At 42.3% G+C, this 23,737-nt stretch overlaps 1 protein-coding gene across 1 annotated transcript in view; it reads right to left on the bottom strand.

Annotated features, from left to right (window-relative positions):
• ipo9 (importin 9) overlaps positions 1-23,737 on the bottom strand; it is a 73,520-nt gene extending 49,783 nt beyond the window's left edge. Inside the window, exons 1-5 of the mRNA XM_072563508.1 lie at positions 23,518-23,737; positions 17,828-17,889; positions 14,605-14,691; positions 3,842-4,043; positions 3,644-3,732 (exon numbers count right to left, since the gene is read on the bottom strand). Of these exons, the coding sequence (XP_072419609.1) occupies positions 3,644-3,732; positions 3,842-4,043; positions 14,605-14,691; positions 17,828-17,889; positions 23,518-23,704 (627 nt within the window). The 5' untranslated portion in view covers positions 23,705-23,737. The remainder of the gene's footprint in view (positions 1-3,643; positions 3,733-3,841; positions 4,044-14,604; positions 14,692-17,827; positions 17,890-23,517) is intronic.

The following is a 23,737-nucleotide window of genomic DNA, read 5'->3' as shown; positions in this document are numbered from 1 at the left end:
ATTAATCTACACATTCATGAATTGGATCACAGAATGTTTTTGAGATAGTTCCTTAGGAATGGTACATTGTAGAACCAGCCACACAGCAGTTATATTAGACTTGGTATTGTTTAACGTGGCAACTCCAGACAATAGCGATTACAATAGGATTGAATTTTACATCCAGTGTGCAAGGGAGAAGAATGGGTCTAAAACAAACTAGGCAACTATGTGGAAGTTGAGCTAGCTGAAGAGAAGTGAAATGTTAAGCTAGATAGATAGATACACAGTATCAGACATTTAGGGAATATTTTGGAACATACTTATTCTGAGCATTCTATTATTATTAAAAATTCTATCCACCACTTAACTAAAATACTTAGGCATGACGTGGAGGTACTGGTGTTGGACTGGAGTGGACGTAGTTAAAAATCACACCATCAGATTACAATCCAACAGGTTTATTTGGAAGTACAGCTTTCGGAGTGCTGCTCCATCATCAGGCAGCTAGTGGAGCATGATCATAGGACACAGAATTTATAGTAAAAGATCAAAGTACCATACAACTGATGCAATGTATTGAATAAACCTAGATTGCTGTTCAGTCTTTAATCACTTAGAATGTAATTATGGTGGCACTTTTTAAAAAAACCTTAAGTTATCTTGGGAATGTGAGTTGAAAGTCATCCTAGGATTTACATATTAATGAATCGAAACCTGCAACCATGATATTAACTGCACACAGGTCAATGGCAGGTCAAGTGACTGGTCAGAATACAGTGAATGACTAAAAGATGAATCAAGAGGAAAAAATTTGAGTACAAGAATAAGCTGGTTATGAACGTAAAAATAGTTAGCAAGAATTTCTAAACTTCCTCTCCAAAATAAGAAAGCAAGTAAAGTGAGACAAACACAAAAATTGAGAAATCCAGGAGATCTGGTAGCATTGGAGAGAAACAGGAGTTAACATTTTAATTCTGGCATGGCTCTTCTTCAAAAGTGAAGCAAAGTGAGGGTTGGTCCTCTAGAGAGAGGTATTAATAGTGGACAATAAGGAAATGGCAGATGAAGTAAACAGTATTTTGCTTCTGTATTCACTATACAGGTTACAACAAAACATTCCAGTAATAGCTGTACGTCAGAACCTTGAAGGGAAAGAGTTAGTGAAATTACAATCACTAGGGAAGTGACACTAAGCTAGCTGAAGCAGCTACATGTCAACAAAGTTTCAAGGTCCAGTTGGGCTTCTTCCTAGGTTCTTGAGTTGGAGCAGGTGCATGCGTGTTAATTTTCCATTTTTTCCCCCTCAATCCACGAAATGTTCCATCAGACTGTACATACCCCTCTATTCAAGAGGAGAAAACTGTAATTTATAAGTAAATTAGCCAGATTTTATGGGGAATGTGTTTGAAAACAGTTCTGAAGAGGTGTCATATTGAATCTGAAACATTAGCTGATACTGCCAAACCTGCTGAGTTTCTCCAGAATTCTGTGTTTGTATTAAAACCAAAACTAGGTACTTAGAAATACTTCAAGTCGGAAGTCAGCATGATTTATGAAAGAAAAAAAATCATATTTAACTAATTTGAGACATCTTTAAAGGAGTACATGTGCTGTGGATAAAGGCGAGCCTGTATACATGGATTTCCAGAAGGCAGATAAGGCAGACCATGAATGGTTGTTGAAGAAAATACAAGTTCTAAGATGTGTGAAATGTTAGCATGGATGGAAAGATGGCTGATGGTTGGTTGGCAAAGTTATTTTTTGCCAAACTGGCAGGATGTGATGAATGGGGTCCTGCAGGGTTCTGTGCTGGGGTATCAATTTTTTGCAATTTGCATCAATTATTTTGACAAGGAGAACAAAGGCATGGTAGTTATATTTGCAGACAACACAGATAATAGGGAAGTATGTTGTCAAACTGTTGTGGCACATTCGGTCCATTGTGTTTGCACCAGCTCTCCAAATGAGCATTGTGACTCAAAGCCAACCGACTGCCCACTTTGTATCCTTGCACAACATTTTTATTTAAAATCATCCTCTCATGGCCTCTTGAATGACTTGATTGAAACTACCTCCATATTTCCAGACAATGCACTCGAACCACTCCTTGTGAAGAAAAGCTTTTTCACACTCAGATAAGGATAGATAGCTTGAGTGAGTGGACAAAAATTTGGCAGATGGTGTATTATAAGCAAAGTGTGAAACTTTGATGCCCTGAAGGGCTTTTGCCCGAAACGTCGATTTTACTGCTCCTCAGATGCTGTCTGAACTACTGTGCTTTTCCAGCACCACTAATCCAGAATCTGGTTTCCAGCATCTGCAGTCGTTGTTATTACAAAGTGTGAAACTGTTCACATTGACAGGAAGAATGAAAAAGCACAAGAACATTGAAACAGGATGATTGCAGAATTTTTAGATTTTGAGGGATCTAGGTGTATGAATCACAAAAGGTCAGCATTAAGAAGTCTAATAAACTACGACCCTTTATTGTGAAATGAACTAAAATACAAAGGATATTATGTTTCAGTTATACAAGACATTGAGACCACATCTCGAATACCGCGCAGTTTTGGTCTCCATAATTGATGAAGAATGCAAATGAATTGGACGCAATTCAGAGGTTTACAAGACTGAAACCTGGAATTGGGTGTGTTGTTAAGTACGTTTTCAAAATAAAAAACAAGTTTGACTTATTCCAGGGAGATTAGAACAAAGAGGACTAACTTAACTGGGGTGCAAAAAATCCTGAATGATGTTGACAAGATGGCACAGTAATGATGTTTTCTCCTGTGGAGAAGCCCAGAATTAGGAAGCACTGTTTTAAAATTAGGGTTCTTCCTTTTTGGACAGAAGAGCAAAAATTTCTTCTCCCATAGGATTGACAACTTTGGAACACTTAACCTCAGGGGGTGGAAGAAGTGGGATCATAGAATTATTGTAAGGCAGTGGTAAGTTAATTCCTTTGACTGCCAAGAATCTGAGTTAGCTGGGGTTATCTGAGAATGTGGATTTCAAAATATTAACAGATCAGCCCTGAATATTCTGAATAAGGGTCACTGAACTTAAAGCATTTACTCTTTTCTCTCCACAGATGCTGTCAGACTTGCTGAGCGTCTCCAGCAATTTGATTTTGTCATCTAAAATGGGGGTCACTGGTCAGAATAGGGTGGTCGAAGGCCAAGTGACAATTCACTAGCGCAGCTGAACCTGCCAGTTGGAAAACTAAATGTCCTTTGATTTGCAGGCTACTCAAGTAATGAGTGCAGGTCAGACTCAAGTTATTTGGCAAAATTAAACATCAAGGAATGTTATCATATTCAACCTGTTTCCCAATATTGGGTATTGTAACAAAATCAAAATCTCAAAATCCCCTTCCTAATAGCACAGTGCTGTATCTACACATGGACTGTAGCAGTTCAACAATGTTGTATGGTGTTCATCTTTTGGCTGGGAGGGCGGGGGGGGGGGGGGGGGGGGCGGGGGGAAGAGGAGGTGGTGGAGATTTGGATTACAGACCTACTCAGCATCATTCACATCCTATGGGGAATTTTAAAAATCTTTAATATAGAAATTAGAACTTCAACTGGCTTTGGAAGCTGGTTTCTCTGGTTTTGATAGTTCAGGGAACCTAAAAGAACAGCTGCCATCGCCTGTCACTTACCTCAGCCATTGTAAAAATTTTATACATTTCTGGCAAAATTACAGGAGCCACAAGTGGCATCTGTGTATCTGTCACTTCTCGGGTGAATTCTGCAGAAGGAGACAGAGGTATTAGTAAGCAAAAAGAGCCCCAGTTTTATCTTCCTGAATTGTGGTTTAACACAACAAGGGCTCTGAAAAGAATACCCATTAATCATACCTGTGAGCACCCGCATAGCCCCGTGCACTGCATTCACATCACCACTAATCAGCATCTCCATCAATAGTCGGAAGAGCTCTGGCCATGCCTCAGGCCAATCCCAGTAAGCTATTGCCGATATAGCATAAGCTACACTCGAACGCACTTTACTGATCGACTCTCGCAGACCATTTGGTAAAAGCTCTCTGATGGCCACTTTTGCCTACAAAAGTTCAAGCAAATGATCAGATGGTGATAATCCTCAACTCACTTTTCTCATTCATTCTCAGTCTGTGGGCAACCATAGATATGCCACATTTATGGCTCATCCTCAGTTGATCCACATTGGAACCACAGTGTATATTAATAAATGAGTAGAAAGGAGACAGACACACACACACCCCAAACAGCTCTAGATCACTATTTAGCCTTTGCTACTTTAAATTACAAAACCTTATCCTCTTACTTGTAAATCACTTGGTTAAGACAATAAATGTAGCTGAGGCAATGAGTTCAGTTTTCCCAATTAGAACCTAATAAACCTACAACTCTCCCAGAAAAGGCAATTAAGTCAAGTAATGGAAAGCAGGAATGGGTGTTAACTATAAACATGTGGACTGATAGTTTCTACACAATCAAGTTTCTTCACCCCTTGTGCCATTTCAGTAAATCTCCCTTCAGCTTTAAGGTCTTTCATTCCTGCAGTGCAACATACAGGGATTTTTAAAAATTACTGCAAATTTTTAGCTTAACTTTACTGCAGGTACTTCATGCCTTTATCAAATTGTGAAACTCAACAGTCACACATTTCTTTTTAAAACAGCTTTTCAACTTGCTCTGCTATTTCAAAGATTTGTGCACACACATAATCAGATCTTTATCCTGGCACCTAGTTTAAAGTTATATTTCACTCATATGGCCTCCCTTCATTCTCTTACCAAAATGTATCACTTTGTTCTCTACATTCAAATTCTGTCATGTGTCTACCCATTTCATCAGCCTGCATCCAAAAGCAGATTATTTCTCTCCTTCATTTGCAACCTTACATTATTCACAAATTTTGAAATTCTCCCATATATTTTCAAGATGATGTCATTAATATGTTTCAAAAAGAACACAGTACAGATATCCAAATCATAGTACAGATATTTAGAAACACTAAGATATTTGCTTCCACACCAGAACAAACCACACACCCCATATTCCATTTTCCTCCCTTCACTAGTTTTGCATTCATGCTGTCACTTTCCCTTCAATTTCAGAGGCTTTAATTTAACTAAAAGTTTTAATACTTCATCAAATGCCTTTTGAATGTTAATTTCCAAATTCAGATGATATCAACTGAATTACTGTCATTCATATGCCCGTTAAAACAATGAAGAACTCAATCAAGTTAGATAACAGCAAACCATCTAAAATCAATATTAATCTATACTGATTTGCTATTATTTGCTCATTTCTCCACATAGTATTAATTTTGTTACAGATTGTCATCAACATTAGTCTGACTGGTCAGTAATTATCCAGTTAATACTTCACCCATGATCTTTGAAAGGTTTGGCACAGACTAGATGAGATGAATGGCCTCTTTTCACAATGCAGGGATTGTATAATTGCTTAATACAATTCTGGGATTCTAAATTGGTTGCGAGTTAACCTCAAGGGAGAGCAAGATTCCATGCTGAGTTTGTAGCCGGCCTAGGTCCCATCAACTAAGTCCGGGCTAGAAGGAAGCCTATACATTGCTTTGTAGAAAGAACACTATTTGGCCCAGCTCACCAAGGAAACTATTACTGGATTTACCTCTGGGAGTTTACAACTTAATGAATTGATTTTTAAAACTTCTAGATTTACCAGAATTTATAATCTCTCGGATTTCCTTTTTTTTAAACTTCCTGAGTTGATGTGCAAGTGAATGGAGTAGTGAAACAACTCCCCCATGTTCTAAATATTTTGTTAGTAAATTCTATTTTAGACTTCCTCTTAAAGGTTTTTGCTATATGCTTATTTCAAAAACTGGAATCTAACCCAGGTGGGTGAAGAGAGAGAAAGAATAAATCAAATAACTGCTTCTGGCTTAAGAGATAAGGAAACAATCTAAATTCACCAGATTTGCTTTTGTCTGTGACATCAGGCACTAACCCATTCTCAGACCTTGATTGACTCTTCTTCCATCTTTTAAATTTCCTCTGTTCATAATTCAATTTTACTCCTTACTGTGTAATGAATATTTCACTGACATAAGCTTCTTTTGAAGTCATCTTCCAGAAAGAAATGTGTCACACTTGCACAAAGCTCTCTTTTTGAGGGTTGCAATACACAAATTAGTTCTAATCGATTTTTTTAGTTTTAACTTTTCTTTGGTCCATTCAGATCATAAGCACTGGAGCACCAAACAACATTAACATTTGACAGCAATGCTCTTTGTCACAAGCTTTAACTCTGCCTCCTCAGATACTGCCATTCCTGAATATCTCCAGGACTTTCAGTTTTTATATCAGATTTCTAGCTTCTGAAGTACTTTTATTTCTAATCAGTGTTTTAATCATTAATCCTCAAAAGCTCTTCCATTGAAACATCTTCAAATTGGTACACCTTATTCTCCAGAGCTAGTTCTAGCAACTCCTCCTGTCTCACCAGGCAGCAAACACACACTAATCAAAACAGTACCACAGTCACCACTTAATAGTTCATGTAACTTTCTGCAACTTGCCTGCAAATTTGCTTTCAAATTTTGTTGACTCCTAAAACTCAGATTACACATCAAAAGTGTAATAGCTCCTCTGTTGCTCCTTAATGTGAAGCAAGTGAATTCACTTTTTGACCCATCAATTGTTGTTTGCCCATTGTTAGGTTTCTTGGATCAAACTGCTAACTCACTCACTTTTTCTCCCTTCCTTATTTTTTCCCCCGAATGCAGGTTCCTAAGTTCTCAATTCTCCCTTATTTCACACAATTCTTCAGCACTGGAGATGGATCTTCAGTCCATGATATACAAAACAGCTTTCGGAATGGATAATTCACCTACTGCCTTTACTCCACCTTCTCCCCATAACAATGCACACTTTCCCTTTATTAAAAAAAACAGTAATTTCCTTCTGAATATGCTTCCACCACACACACGCGCAGGGCATTCTACACATTAACCATTTGCTGCACGAAAATATTTTCCCTTTTGCTTCTTTTAATACCTGTTTCAAATGCGTACCCTCTTGCACCCTAGCCTGTACAGAGGGGAACAGTTCCTCCCTATTTTACCTTTCACCAGATGTGCTATTTCATGTCTCTTGAGACTTGTACCTGCAGATCAATAACAGTACTTATAACCCCAAGTTACAGGATCAGAAGTACACCATTTGGCCAATCAAGTCTGCTCCACCATTTGATCACGGCTGATATGTTTTGCAACCTTATTCTCCTGCCTTCTCTCCGTAGCCCTTGATCTCCCTACTAATCAAGCACCTCTCTGTCTTAAATGCACTCAATGACATGGTCGCCACAGACCTCTGCAGCAACGAGTGCTGCAAATTTGCCATCCTCTGGTTTCAGAAATTCCTCATTTCAGTTTTTTTATAGAGAAATTTTATTCTTTACAAAATTATAAAAGTACACAAATACAATTAAAAATAATAACTACAATGAACTATTACTCTACAAATCAAAAACCACATTCGCCACAAATCTATAAATAAATAACGCCACTCAGCTCAACCACACCGAAGCTCCCAACCTTTGGGAGCACTAATTCTCGTGCCCGTAATTATTCGGGGTTCTTCTTCTAAGGGCACAAGGCTCACTAAACCTCATCACCATGGCTAAACAAATGCCCTAATTAAAATGGCAGTCAAGTCTACATCCATGTAATTCAAAAAAGGACTGCTAAAAAAGTTCTGTATTACGGTGCACCAGATTTGAGAAAATCCAAAGGGATGCGTTCCATAATTAACTTCATTCCAACAGGCGCAGGAAGGTTCTCAGACACCCAGCTCATCAAAATATTCCTTCTTGCATTGTAAGTGAGAATGTTAAATACTTCTTTCCCCCATGTGCGTCTAAGGAAGATAAATTCGGCAAGCCCAAGAGGATAGAGGCCGGTTTCCCCTTTACTTCGGCCCCCAAAACCCCCTCCGTTAACCCTGCCACAGTGCTCCAGTACCTATGAAGCTATTGGCATGACCACAAACAATGAGGGGATCTATGCTGATTTTGCACTTGGGGCAGACTGGAGATGCTCCCTTTTTGAATATCGTAAGACGATCTGGGGCCAAATGAATCCTATGAAGAACCTTCAACTGCATGGCATATGTTCTGTTACAAATCGAGATCTTTCTCATGTTCTCCCAAATGTCCTCATGTCTCTGAAGGGCTCTACACTCCCAACTCTTACTCACAGTCACTCAATTTCATTCGAGACACCGCCCCACAATAGTTGGAAACCAGTACAAACCAAGAGCACTCTCCTCTCTGTGTCAGAACTATAGCTGTTATCAATACTGACATTACTAAATCTTACACCATTGGTGAGAACCACAGCCAGAGGGTCACTATACAGGACCTCCACCCATCTGACAAAGACCTCACCGAGGCCGAACCGTTCAAGAGTATAAAAGATAATTTGGCCTTTCCACCCGGTCTAATGCCTTCTCTGTGTCTAAAGAGACTACCAAACTCTGAACCGATCGTTAATGAATATGGTCCAAGTGCGTCAGCAATCTTCTAATATTATTGGAAGACCTACGGCCCTTTATAAAAACCTGTCTGGTCCTCCTTAACAATAGAGGGCAACATCTTCTCTAGTCTTCGCATAAGTGTCTTGGATAAAATGTCAAAGTCCGAATTTAACAGCGAAATAGCCCTATATGAAGCACAGTTCTCTGGGGTCTTCCCTTCCTTAAGAATGGGAGAGGTGTTAGCCTCTCTCAGGGATGGTGGGAGGCAGCCATGACTGTACAAATAGTTGTACACATCCAACATTGGCCCTGACAGGATATTTATACATTTTTTGTAAAATTCACATGGGAGACTATCAGGGCCAGGTGTCTTCCTTCTTTCAAACCAGTCTTACTTCCTCCTCTCTCTCACACTGTCACAGGGGCATTAAGAACTGACACCTGTTCCAAGGTCACACCTGGAAGATCCAGGTTCTTAAAAAAGACGACTCCATTGAGTCCACCTATTCTCACAGCATGCTGACCGATATAACTGAGTAAAAACTTGAGATGTCACACTGATACTTTCAGAGTCACAAATAAGAATCCCAGTGCCTTGTCTAATTGATGTACTGGATTGGAGGGTGGTCTTTTTCTTGGCCAGATACACCAAGTATTTGCCAGGCCTATCGCCTTGTTCAAACAGCCTTTGTTTCACGGAAGAGAATTCTCTTTGCTGTCTGAATGAGCATGGAATTCAAAGTAACCTGGAGAGCTGTGACTCGCTGCAATTAGTCACTGATGGGCCATCAAAATATGCTGTCTCAGCTGCCTTCAACTGTACCTGGAGCAGATGTTGCTGCTCTCCCTTGTCACTTACGGCTGGCCGAAGAGACAACTAACCCCCTCTCGTATACGTTAGCAGTCTCCCAGAGTATAGGCAGGTTACTAGCCTTACCAGAATTGATAGCCAAAAATCCAAACATGCTTTAAATTCACTTGTGAACTACTCAACAAACCTACTGCCCTTGAGAATGAAAGGATCCATTCGTCAATGCTGTGAACTTGTTCCATTGCCTTTAATCACAACCTTCAAATACAATGCCACACATCAGAAATGACTATGTTTTCAATTTTACAGGACATCACCAAATCGAGGAAAAGCAAGGGTGCTAGAAAAAGGTCAATCCTAGTGGGACATTTGTGTGGATTAGAGAAAAAGGTGCTGTGGAGACATCTCCAAACACCCACAAGCCCCAATTCCACACATAAGTCAACCAATTACTTGGATTGTGGAGAGGTATGTGTGTGACTATTGGGCATTCTATCCATTGTGGGGTCCATGAAGTGATTAAAATCTCCCCCTATGATAGATAACGTGTCACATTCTAAGGGCAATCAACTTCAAAAGCACAGCAGTCAGGAATCTGTGTGGAGTGTGCTGGGGGACAGTAGATATTTAGGATGTCATACTCGTCACCATGTATTAAAGCTTTAAGAATTACAAACCGCCCATATTCATCTTTAACTTGATCTAAAAACGTAATGGGAGACACTGCTGGACAAGTATGGTCGCTTCCCTGCTCTTAGTGTTAAAAGGACAAAAAAAAACACCCAACCAAACCTACCCTGCTGTAACTTTCAGTGTTCCTTATCAAGATGGGTTTCTTGCAACAGGGCAATATGAACCCTCTCCTTCCCGAAAACTTGAAAGTACTCCTTTTTTCTTGACTGGCGAGCGACTCCCCCTAATATTCCAGGTGCACCATTTGAGGAGACACTTAGCCACACCCCTCTATAACAACTGTTGAACCCCTGAAAGGAAGAACCCTACTCACAACTCGCCAAGTGTAAAATAAATGGAGACTCATGGAATCTAGAAAATACACACACTAAAACTACATCAACAAAAAACTTTCAAAAATTACCTCTACTAAAAACCAAACAAAACTAATTCCAATGTACAAAAAACACGATGATGACTCGCCCCCTGCCTACAGGGGGCGCTTACACTACCCGCATACACCACTACAACTCCTCCTAGCTTGAGCCACGTCCCAAGCTCTGGACAAGGATAAACAACAAAAATAGGTATTATGAACAAAGAAATTAAAAGGTGGGCACTTGACCCATCCCCAACTCTACACTGACCTTAATTATCACTTAAAAAAAAAACACTTTCATAAAATAATAAAAAAAGTACTTACAGTAGAGAAAAAAAAGGGGAAAAAGAAAAGAAAACATTATTGCCCGTGTTCTTTGGACCATCCGATCTATTTCAAAGTGTCCAGAAAGTTTCTTGCTTTTCCTGAGGCGTAAAACACATGCATGGACCCTTCATGATTAAAATGGAACATTGCTAGGTACCTGATGGAATACTGAATATCCAGATCCCTCAGTCTCTTCTTCACCTCATCAAAGGACTTCCTCTGCAGCCGTGATCCGCAAGAGAAGTCCTGAAAAAACATGATCTTTGATCCTTTATAAACCAGGGCCTGTGGACCCTTTCCCAACAATCTGGAGGCTCCCATTTCCTTTTGTTTGTCCCTATCGGACTGGAATCACACGAAGACCGCGCTCTCAATCTGCAACTGGCCCACCCAGAAAACACAGCAACCATTCTTCGAGTAAGCTGGCTGGCTGCTCGCCTTCCTCTCGCTCCTACAGCCTGACCACCCAGATGTTTTCTCTTCAACCTCTATTCTTAAGGTAATCGACCTGCTCTACTAAGGCCTGTACACTTCTCCAAGGCCTGGATATATCCTGCCAAGGACTCGACCACGGTCTCTGACGTCGTGGTCTGCTGCTCGACCTCCTCCCGAAATTCTGCAGTCCCTGCTCAGGCTTCTGCAACACTGCGTTGATTGGGTCCAGCCTGGTGCGGTTCTCTTCAATTGATGCCTTGATATTCTCCCGGGGTTTAGCGATGTCTGCAGCCAAGCCTTGCTGAGTAGGTGAGTCCATCGACCAGGAGTAGGGATTTCAGGGGAGGCCACAGCTGCAGCCCCGTCTGATGCTGCAGAGGAGTGTCCTGCCTGTTGTGATTTATTCTGTCCTTTACCTCTAGTCACCTTCCCTTACCGAAAAAGGTGCGCAGCAACTCTACTAATATTAAACTATCAATTATTTCCAAAATAGCTTAATTGGGGAGAGTGAAAGCACCACTTTGCTTTAGTTATGATGCAGAGCTCAGCAAGGCAGACCTGTTAGATTGCCACCATCTTGGATTCCCCCTCATCTCTGTTCTAAAGAGCCATCCATTCATGGGGAGGCTATGCCTTCGGGTCCTAATCTCTCCTCCTAGTGGAAGTATCTTGTCCATGTCCACTCTTTCTAGGCCTCTCAGTTTCAATCATCCTTCATCATCCTCCACTAACCTTTTAAACTCTCATCAAGTACATACCCAAAAAAGTGTTCAACTGTTCCTCAGGTGACAAGCCCTTCATCCCCGGGATCATTCATATGAAGCTCCCCTGGATCCTCGCCAGTGCCAACACATCCTCCCTTAGATACACGGCACAAAACCGTTCACACCATTCCAATCGCAGTCTGGCCAGAGACTTATACAGCCTCAGCAGTACATTGCAGTTCTTTTATTCTAGCCCTCTTGAATGAATGCTAACACTACATTTGCATTTCTAACAATCAATTAAGCTTGCATGTTAAGGTTAACAGAATCCTGAACCAGGACTCCCAAATCACTCGTGCTCCAGATTTCCAAAGCCTTTCCCTTTTTACAGAATAGTCTACATCTCTATTTTTCCGACCAAAGTGCATAACCTCTCATTTTTCCAAATTGCATTCCATCTGACATTTCCTTGCCCACTTTCCTAGCCAGTCTAAGTCTTTCTGCAGCCTCCCCACTTCCTCAACACTACCTCTCCCTCCACCTAACATCTGCAGACTGAGCAGCAAATGCCCTCAGTTCCTTTGTCCCCATCATTAATGTGTAATGTGAATAGTTGTGGTCACAAAATTGACCGCTGCAAAACTCCATGAGTCACCAGCTGCCAGCCTGAAAAAAGATCCTTTTACCCCCACTTTCTGCCTTCTGCCAGCCAGTCAATATTCTATCCAAGCCAGAATTTTGCACTTTCTTACTGCATTGGATCTTAATTAATTTAACAGCCTAGTTTAGTGCAAGACCCTGTCAAAGGCCCTCTGCAAATTCAAACAGAACTCATCCACTGGCTCTTCCTTGTCTAATTTGCTCGTTACCTCCCCTACCTTTGACAGATTTGTCAGACATGACGTCCCCTTGACAAAGCTATGCTGACTCTGCCCTATTTTACCATGCACCACAATTTCATCCTTAATAAGACATTAAAATCATACCAAAGACAGAAGCCAGGCTAACTGGCCTGCAGTTTCCAATCTTCTGCCTCCCTCCTTTTGTAAATGGGCGTTACGTTAATCATTTTTCAGTCTTTTGGCACCCTCCCCGACTCCAATGATTCCTGAAAGATCACCAATGCCTCTACAATTTCTTCAGCTGTCTTTTTCAGAACCCTAGGATGTAGTCTATCTAGTCTAAGCAATTTATCAACTTTCAGAGCTTCCCAGTACCTTCTTCTTAGTGACAGCCACTACACCACTCACTGACTCTCAAAACTTTGGTATGCTGGTGTCTTTCACTGTGGAAACTGATGCAAAGTACCTTTACCTGAAGCTCCCAATTCAAGATTGTCTCATTATAGATCACCAATTCTAATTACCTGTCCCCAGTGAGCTCTATCACAACCTGCTCCAAAAACAAAAAAATCTCATTTCATTCAACAAATTCCTTTTCTTGGGATCTGCCAGTTCACCTACATCCCCAAAATCATTGTAATTGCACTTTTCTTACTGCCTTTTTGATCTCAATTTATTTTCTGCCCAATCTTGACTATGGTTGGGAAGCCTATAAACACCTCACATCATTCTTTTTGTCCTTTTGCGGTTCCTCAATTCTATCCACACAGCTTTGACGTTTACTGACTCTGCATAAATTTTTACTCTTGAATTAATTTCATTTCTTACTGAATAAAAACCAAACATTTGAGGACTACTTGACCCAAAATTTTAATATTAATTTCTCTTCACAAATGCTGCCAGACCTGCACAGCTTTTCCAGCAATTTCTGCCTGTTTCATTCCTTACTAATAAGATAACTCTGTTCCCTCTGTCCAATATCCTAATAGTACATTGCAAAATGTGCATTTGTGAGCTATCCTTTAAGATAATTCACAATGAAAAAAAAACACTGGAATGGGGGTATAATTGGAATTCCTTACTATTAGATCCTGGGACCTCGAAAATTAACCTGATAGGGGGACAAGGTTCAAATCCAAAATGTAGACAAAAATTTGATGACCAGAAAAGATAACTGAGTGCTGAATTTCAGCCTGTGTAATAGTATGCAGAGACTATAATCAGACAGAACTCTTGATATTACAAACCATCCAAGTTTCCCAAGGTCTGTTGAGGAGAATATGAACAGCAAGGCCTTGAGGGGTTCAACTCAGAAGAAAGGGAACAGTTTAATGACTGAATAATACAGCTGTGAACAGAGACAGAAATGAAGTCATAGATAACTGGGAAAGGACTTCTGCGTGGTAAACACTGAAGGTCTGGCAGAGGATTCCTTTTGGGGCCTAGGATACTGTAGTCTGAGCAAAAGAATTGAATGTACACGTGGGATTGCAGGACTGAGCAACTGAGATCAACAGTACACACAGAAAGGAGGGAATGCTTGCATTTTCATCAGGCGTATCTTTGTTTATCTTAAAGTGAAATTGTTAATTTATATTGAAATACCATTTTGGTTTTGGGTTGGTCTGTTACAGTAAAAGTTAACATGTGAACTCTCATCTCAATTAATTTGTTAGAATTGTTTGGGTATTCCATTCTATTCAGGTTATAGGCTTCCATTGGGATCATAACTCTATATAAATATACATATGCACTAAACCCATCTTAGATTGGTTTGAAGTGACAATTGCTTACACATCTGAGCTATTTAATTATTTTCTGCTCCAGTGGTACCTGGCTTTCCCAGATTTCCAAGCACCTCAGCCTTATGTTTCATACTGGTGCCGGTTACCCATTGCCAAAACTAACAGATTTCTATTATACCCATTCTTCTGCCATTCTTACCCTCTCAGTAGTCTCTGGTGGGTGGAATTTCTCAGATTGATTACACCAGTGATTCTCCACGTATTGCTTGAGAATTACAGATGCCAACTGTGGACAAAAAGTGCTTAGTTAAATGTTTTTGCTCATATACATTTCTTGGATAACACATGTTGCGAAGCTGGGTAGAATAACAGAGTTGAAAAGAATGTATGGTCCCCTTTAAGACAGAAAACGCTTGTCAAAGGTTAAGGAACATCAAACGCTGCCAGTATACACAGCAACTGGGATACGGGACGCCTACTTGCAGATCATTTCAGAGAACATATCTGGGACACCAACGTAACTAATCACTTCAATTCTCCCTCCAATTCCATTAAGGACATTGCAGGTCCTGGGCCTCCTCCATTGCCAAACCCTTACCACCTGACAGCTGGAGGAAGAACGCCTCATATTCTGCCTTGGGACCCTGCAACCACAGGATTGATGTGGATTTCAACAGTTTCCCCATTTCCCCTCCCCCAACATTATCACAGGCTCCAACTCGGCACTGCCCTCCTGATCTGTCCATCACCTTTCTCACCTATCCACTCTACCCTCCTCTCCGACCTATCACCTTTTCCCTCACCTTCATCTACCTATCGCATTCTCAGCTACCTTGCGCCCCCCCCCCCCAACCCCACCCCACCCCCCTTCCATTTATCTCTCAGACCCCCAGCCTCATTCCTGACAAAAGGAATACGCCCAAAATGTTGATTCTCCTGCACCTCGGATGCTGCCTAACCTGCTGTGATTTTCCAGCATCACACTCGACGGGAGACAGGCTATTGCAAACTAGACACGTGTAATAACTGGCTGTTAAATAGATACCTGAGTTTTGGTTGCTATTTTGACAACAATTCAAATCTGACCCTTCAAAGAGCCCTTCAAAGTCAATCCAATTTAAAGTAATAATATTGACAGCCTGAAACCAATATGACTATAAGACTTTCAGGTGTAATCTGGGTATAAAAATTAGTGTTTTTGAAAATCAGGTGGAGAGAAAGCCAGTGAAAGACATCTAATAGCCCTGAACAGCTCTGAAAGAAATCTCAGAAAACACCCCTTAGTAAAGATACCAAGGAATTTTATACAAAGACACTCTTAGGCAAAAAAAAAATCATAGAAGATGGCCAGGGAGAAGAAAGCAGAATCAGAAAGACAGAAGAAAGCAGCAGATTCAGAAGACGACAACATTAGACACTGTACGGACTTTAGTTACAGATTAAGTTACAGTCCAGTAATTGTTTAATATTTAGTAACACTGCTCCAATTATAATTATAATGCATTTTAATAACATTGGTGTCAGATCATGATTAGTTTAGAAAAAGAGGGTTTGGGTTTGCTGATAGTTTTTGTTTAGTTCACTGTTAAGAGTTAGGAAAATAAATAGTTTTTTTTTCTTTAACTAGTGAAAATCAGGGGTTTTCTTTCACTCACATTATCATCAGATTACGAGGAGAGTTCCTCTGGGTATTTTAATTAGCACAGGGGTTCCATCTCCGCATCGTAACACACATCAGCCAAACTGCTATCTATATTTGGTAATCTGAACTCTAATCTATTGGCTGTTGTGTTAGTAACCCAAACTAGGCCCTATCTCATATGATCATAAACTTTACTATCTAAAACACAATAGCATATAGCAGCAAATTCCAGGATCATGATAATTAAACCACAGTGTGTGCCTGGACACTAATCATGTGTCTTCATGTTTTTTTTCTTCCACATCTTGGAATACAATGACTGGCCAACACCTCATTGAGGGCAAATCAAATGTAAATTAAACTATTTTACATCTAACACACAGTTTGCTCTGAATTTCACTTACCACACAAAGATGCAATGTATGCCACACAGAACAAAAATAACATGGCAGCCTGAAAAATCTCAAACTAGTTAGGTCTAACTTAAGGGGAGTAAGAGAGGGAGAGATGCTTCTGGTTTACTTTGCCTTTCGGCCCAACTCAGTAGACATTACTGAAATTTTCAGACAGACTTGACAGAAAACACATTTCTGACTGAAGGACTGCCAGTTTTTAGTTGCTAAATTGAGTACACTTTCTTATATAGGAGCGCCACAATGGCTCACTGCATCAGAGACAGGTTCAATTCCAGTCTGTGTGAAGCTTGCATGTTCTCAAATCTGTGTGGATTTCTTCCAGGTGCTCTGGTTTCCTCCCACAGAGCAAAATGTGCAAGTTAAATGGATTAGCTAACGCCAAATGCAGGGATATGGGGACAGGGTGGGGGACTGGGTCTAGGATCAATGTTCTTCAGGAGGTCGGTGCACACTCCATGGGCCAAATGATGTAGCTATGATATAGCTTTTAAGAGATGGATCAAATCCTCATAAACCATTTCTTTGTAGGTTTCAATTTTAAAATGATCATTGCATTTGGGTCTTTGTTCAGAATTCACATCAACAAGGAAATCTTTATCTCTGGGGAGTAAGTTTTTGATCTTTGGAAGGGAACTATTTTCTGTAGCTATGAATACTAGATAAAGAACTCTCCATTCCACAAAAGCAACTTTATTCATAAACCCACTATCACCTGGCTATAGTTTGTTTCCCATGTGTTTTACGTTGACTAGCACCCTGTCTACTACCTTAAACATTAACTAATTTCATTATCGACACAACGTACCATCTACAAGACGCCCAGCAGAAATGCACCAAAGCTTCCTCCACAGCACTTCCCCACCTGCCACCTAGAAAGACAGGAGCAGCAAATGCCTGTCCTCTCCTATTTTGGAAGTATGCTGATGTTCCTTCATTGTCACCAGGTCAAAAGCCTGGAACACCCTCCCTAACAGCATTGTCAATGGACCTACACCACGTGGTTATCAGTACTTTAAGAAAGCAGCTCATCACCACAAGCTCAAGGTCAATTAGATACGGGTAATAAACTTGTCAACAACACCCACATCCTATGAAAGCGTGATTTTAAAAAAAATGTTTAAAAGGCTGTAAAGACGTTGTTTTAAGCTTATCCATGGCTTCAGAGTACACCCTATATGTTCTATAATTCAAATCTCATCTAGGGAGGGAGTCTCAGTAGGTGTAAGATTTTTTGAAGGTCCACTTTGGGAGTGTTGGTTTACATTGTTACAATGAATGAAACCAATGGCCAAGAACTTCAAATTTAAAGCTCTAATTGCCTTGACCTCCTCCAGACCAATGTTACCATGACATTCTGCACCTACCTGTCGAATAGCTAGAACACCTTGTGGATCCACTGTCAACTCAGCCAAGTGAACACCGAACTCTGAAATAGATTATATCAACACAATCCATTCAGAAATATAAAAGACTTGAGGAGAAAAAAAAATGTTATTCAATCCATGGCTAATTAGCAATTAACAATAATAGGAAGCTTATACCTTTGTCAAGGTTAGTAATTCTAAATTCTAAAGGTGGGCTACTGAACCTGAGATGTTAACTCTGCTTTATCTCTGCAGCTGCAGCCAGAGCTGCTGTGTCTCTCCAGCAATTTCAGTTTTTGTTCTAGTAATTCTAATCATCACTTAAATTCTAGACACCAGATGACAAAAAAAAATTAACTGGAATATGAAAGCAGACTAGTCAAAAGAGAATGGTGAAAGTAAACGTTCTGAAGGAGGTGGCTCTAGAAATAGTGGATGCATTGGTGATCATTTTCCAATGTTCTATAGATTCGGGATCAGTTCCTGCAGATTGGAGGGTGGCTAATGCTGTCCCACTTTTTAAGAAAGGAGGAAGAGAGAAAACAGAATTATAGACCAGTTAGTCTGACCTCAGTGGTGGGATAAATGCTGGAGTCAATTATAAAGGATGAAATTACGACACATCCGGATAGCAGTAACAGGATAGGTCAGAGTCAGCATGGATTTATAAAGGGGAAATCATGCTTGACTAATCTTCTGGAATTTTTTGAGGATGTAACTCTGAAGATGGACAAGGGAGATCCAGTAGATGTAGTATACCTGGACTTTCAGAAAGCCTTTGATAAAGTCCCACATCGGAGGTTAGTGAACAAAATTAGGGCACATGGTATTAGGGGCAAAATACTGACATGGATTGAAAATTGGTTGGCTGACAGGAAATAAAGATTAGTGATAAAGAACTCCATTCCGGAATGGCAGGCGGTGACCAGTGGTGTGCCGCAGGGATCAGTGCTGGGACCGCAGCTTTTTACAATGGACATTAATGAAACAGATGAAGGTATTAAAACTAATGTTAGCAAATTTGCTGATGACAAAGCTGGGTGGGAGGGTGAAATGTGAGGAGGCTGTTAGGAGAATACAGGGTGACCTGTACAGGCTAGGTGAGTGGACGGATGCATGGCAGATGCAGCTTAATGTGGATAAATGTGTGGTTATCCACTTTGGTGGCAAGAACAGGAAGGTAGATTACTACCTCAATGGAGTCAAGTTAGGTAAAAGGGGCAGTACAACGAGATCTGGGTGTTCTTGAACATCAGTCATTGAAAGCAAGCAGGCAGGTACAGCAGGCAATGAAGAAAGCTAACACCATGCTGGCCTTCATAACAAGAGGAATTGAGTATAGAAGCAAAGAGGTCCTTCTGCAGCTGTACAGGGCCCTGGTGAGACCACACCTGGTGTGTTGTGCACAGTTTTGGTCTCCAAATTTGAGGAAAGACATTCTGGCTATTGAGGAAGTGCAGCGTAGGTTTACGAGGTCAATTCCCAGAATGGCGGTATGATCTTACACTGAAAGATTGGAGCAACTGGGCATGTAACGCTTGAGTTTAGAAGGCTGAGAGGGGATCTGATTGAGACGTACAAGATTATTAAAGAATTGGACACTCTGGAGGCAGGAAGCATGCTTCCGCTGATGGGCGAGTCCCGAACCAGAGGACAGTTTAAAAATAAGGGGTAGGCCACTTAGAACAAAATTGAGGAGAAACTTTTTCACCCAGAGAGTGGTGGGTGTATGGAATGCTCTGCCCCAGAAGGCTGTGGAGGCGAAGTCTTTGGATACTTTCAAGAAAGAGTTGGATAGAGCTCTTAAGGATGGTGGAATCAAGGGTTATGGGGATAAGGCAGGAACAGGATACTGATTGAGGATGACCAGCTATGATCATAATGAATGGTGGTACTGGCTCAAAGGACAGAATGGCCTACTCCTGCACCTATTGTCTACTGTAAATGTGGGTCCCTTGGAGCCTGCGATAGGAGAAATTATAATGGAAAATAACGATTTTACAATTAAGTTAAATACTTGTGTGCATGTCTTCACAACCGAACCAACAAAACTAATACCAAAAATAGTTGGGAACCAAGTTTCTAACGCAAGTGAGAAAAGTAAGTATGAGTTATGTAAAAATGTAATAGTCAACAAATCTGATTCTGAAAACCTATATGCTATTATTACATAAAATGGGTGCAGAGATAGCAACAATGATCTCCCAATATTACAAAGATACCACAAGTTACAATAGATTGAAAGCTAGAAAATTTAATACTGTTACTGAAGGAAGGAAGGAAGAGAATAAAGGGAAACTACACACAAATTTGCTGCAATTTAGTCATCAGAATTGATTAATAAAGTAGTGTTAACCAGCGCTTTAAAATCTGCCCCAAACCTCTATTCCCCTGTCAGGACTATCTCCCTCACTGTCCTTGCATGGTCCATCTCTTTGCTGGTTCTCCCTCCATCCCCATTAAGGCACTCATCTTCTTACCCTCGACCTCTCATACACAGTACTAGACTCCTTTCAGATGCTTCACATCCCCAGACACCTTGCAGCCTCCTTGTTTTGCCTAAATTGCTTTTTCTAGCACCCACTCCCTGATCTCAGCACAACCCCATACAGGTTCTCTACTCCTGATCCTTTGCCTTCAAAACTCCCACATTGTCAGCACTTACTAACTCTGCTCGCTGTTCTTCCAAACACAGGTTGTTTTTGCTGATAGCTTCACTAGTGGACCCATGATTAGAGAAGCAGTTCCTCATCCTTCACTTCTGGTCAACTGACATGAGTAACTTTTCTTGGTGATCATCCCCTTGAGAGGAGTTTCCAGGGCGACTTCAGGATTTTCAAGAGACTTTCCCAACACACCCACATACTTAGAGCATATACAGATAAATTTGTTGCATGACAATATTGACCTAATAAAATAGATCAAGTGCAACAGTCCTATATTCAGTCAGGTTGAGAAGAATAAGAGGTGATTTCACTGAAATAGAATAATTATGTTTGGAAGACAAGTGAATCGACAATTTAATCGCCTGAAGACATTATCGTAAGCTTTGAGAATACCTGCTGTTTCTCAGTGTTTGATAAGTAGTTCTGGTCACTCTGCTGCAGGAAGGATACTTTTAAAATGAGGGTCCAGAAAAGATTCCCCAAGATGATCCGGGTTCAATTCCCGCCTCGGGCAACAGTCTGTGCGAAGTTTGCACATTCTCCCTGTGTCTGCATGGATTTCCTCCCACAATCCAAACACGTGCAGGTTAGATGAATTGGCCATGCTAAATTGTCCGCAGTGTTAGGTGAAGGGGTAAACGTAGGGGAATAGGTCCGGGTGGGTTGCTCTTCGGAGGGTCAGTGTGGACTTGTTGGGCGGAAGGGCCTGTTTCCACATTGTAAGTAATCTAAAAAACAGTTGCTGAAAATGCGCAGCAGGTCAGGCAGCATCCAAGGAACAGGAGAATCGACATTTCGGGCATCAGCCCTTCTTCCTGAAGAAGGGCTGATGCCTGAAACGTCGATTCTCCTGTTCCTTGGATGCTGCCTGACCTGCTGCGCTTTTCCAGCAACACATTTTCAGCTCTGATCTCCAGCATGTGCAGTCCTCACTTTCTCAATCTAAAAAAAAATGTCAGGAATAGACGGTTTGAGTTATAAAAATACTGGATAGGTTGGGACATTTTCACTGGAGCACAGGAGGTTCAGGTGTGACCTTATAGAGGTTTTGTAAAATCATTAGGGGTATAGTCTCTTCCCTAGAGCAGGGGAGTTTGAAAGTAGGGGATATGTTTTTAAGGTGAAAGGAAAATGTTTTAAAAAGGACATGAGTGGCAAGTTTTTAAAAAAACACAAACATTCTTTGTGTGTGGAATGATCTGCCAGAGGAATCAGTGAATGCAGGTACATTTACAACATTTAAAAAGCATTTAAGTACACAAATAGGAAAGGTTTGGAGTGATATGGGCCAAATGTAGGCAAGGAGGACTAGTTTAGTTTGGAAATATGGTCAACATGGACTAGTTAGACCAAACAGTCTATTTTATTGTTGTATGACTCTACTCCTAGCACCAAGAGATTAGAATTCATAAGGAAAAGCATTGTCTCAGTTAAAATGACAGCATGCACTGCAGAGATCCAAGGTATGATTCTATGATGTCTTGATACCTGCAGTCATCCCATGGAAGAAAAAAAAAATCCAAGGCTGTTTTGCTCAGGAAACTTAGCATATTATAAAACCAAGAGTATAGTCCTGGCACTAAACTACTGATAGACAAACTCCTTATGAACAGCAATCAAACAGTTCATTCCTCATGACTAATTCGAATGAAAGACAGTATCTCAGACTCTGAGTCACTCGTAGAATTGAAGATCTTGAACAACAGAACACAAACGGCTGCATAATAGCAAGAATTTTCCGAAAATCAAATTTCCAGACTTTAAAACAAACCATTTACGAGCAATCGCCTGGGTCACTGGATATCTGGTCGGCATGGACAGATTGGACCAAAGGGTCTGTTTCCATGCTGTACACCTCTATGACTATGACAATTCTTCTACACAGTGATCTCCCATTGTTTGAGATTGTCACCGTGTCATGTGAATGTTATTTGCCACTTATCAGGCAAGTCTGGATGTTGCCCAGGTCTTGTAACAAGGTGAGACAGAGTTTCAGTATCCAGGCAACATTTCACCCAACACAATACCCTTCTTGCAGCCCCCTTCCCTAAATGCTTAACCCCTCCCCCTTGCCCAACACCTTCAACATCCAAACGTCCTCCCCACACTTCCTCAATGTTCATCCTGACTCACTGCCAAACCTCCTAGCTCCCACCCTTCAGCATCCCAACCCCTTCTGCCTTTGCCCTCACCACCGCTGCCATTCACTCCTACCTTCTCACCATCCACAACCTCTCAACACCCTCACTCAACCCCTGCCCATCAACCCCTCATTCACCCCACCTCCAGTGGCCTCCCCGTACCCGACCCTCACCCAGCCCCCTCCACTCTGCCTCCCCGTGGCCCCGCCCAACCCTCACCCTCCACCCCTCCCACTCCACTCACCCTGCCCATGCCCACCACCTCCCCCCTCCCACTCCACTCAACCCTAGCCCGACACCCCCACTCACCCTTCCCTCCTCGCAACACCATTCCTCCACCCCCCACGACCCCCTCCACTCGCCCCACCCCCACGACCCCCCTCGCCCCACCCCCTCCCGACCCCCCCCACACTCGCCCCACCCCCTCCCGACCCCCCCACCCCACTCGCCCCACCCCCTCCCGACCCCCCCCCACTCGCCCCACCCCCTCCCGACCCCCCCCCCCACTCGCCCCACCCCCTCCCGACCCCCCCCCCACTCGCCCCACCCCCTCCCGACCCCCCCCCCCACTCGCCCCACCCCCTCCCGACCCCCCCCCCACTCGCCCCACCCCCTCCCGACCCCCCCCCCCACTCGCCCCACCCCCTCCCGACCCCCCCCCCACTCGCCCCACCCCCTCCCGACCCCCCCCCCCACTCGCCCCACCCCCTCCCGACCCCCCCCCCCACTCGCCCCACCCCCTCCCGACCCCCCCCCACTCGCCCCACCGCCACGACCCCCCCCCCACTCGCCCCACCCCCTCCCGACCCCCCCCCGCACTAACCCCACCCCCCAAACCCCACCCCCCAACTCACCCCCTCCCGACCCCCTCCCATTCACTCACCCTCTGTCACCTCCAGGACTTTAATCTGTTCCTCGCCAGCGGCCCGTACTTCCTGCACGGGAGACAGGATGGAGCTGAGCGCCTCGAAGAGCGCCTCTTTGAGTCCCTGTTGCACAGCCCCGGTGCCAGGGTTCCCATGAGCCGCTCCGCCGCGGAGTCCCGCGCCTGCTCCCGCCGCCGCCGCCATTTTCCCGCCGACCGGAAACTCGGATTACGCATG

This window comes from Chiloscyllium punctatum, chromosome 45 (assembly GCF_047496795.1).
Source record: "Chiloscyllium punctatum isolate Juve2018m chromosome 45, sChiPun1.3, whole genome shotgun sequence".
NCBI lineage: Eukaryota > Metazoa > Chordata > Chondrichthyes > Orectolobiformes > Hemiscylliidae > Chiloscyllium > Chiloscyllium punctatum.
The sequence above is the reverse complement of the archived record's forward strand: the minus strand, read 5'-3'. Positions and strand labels throughout refer to the sequence as shown.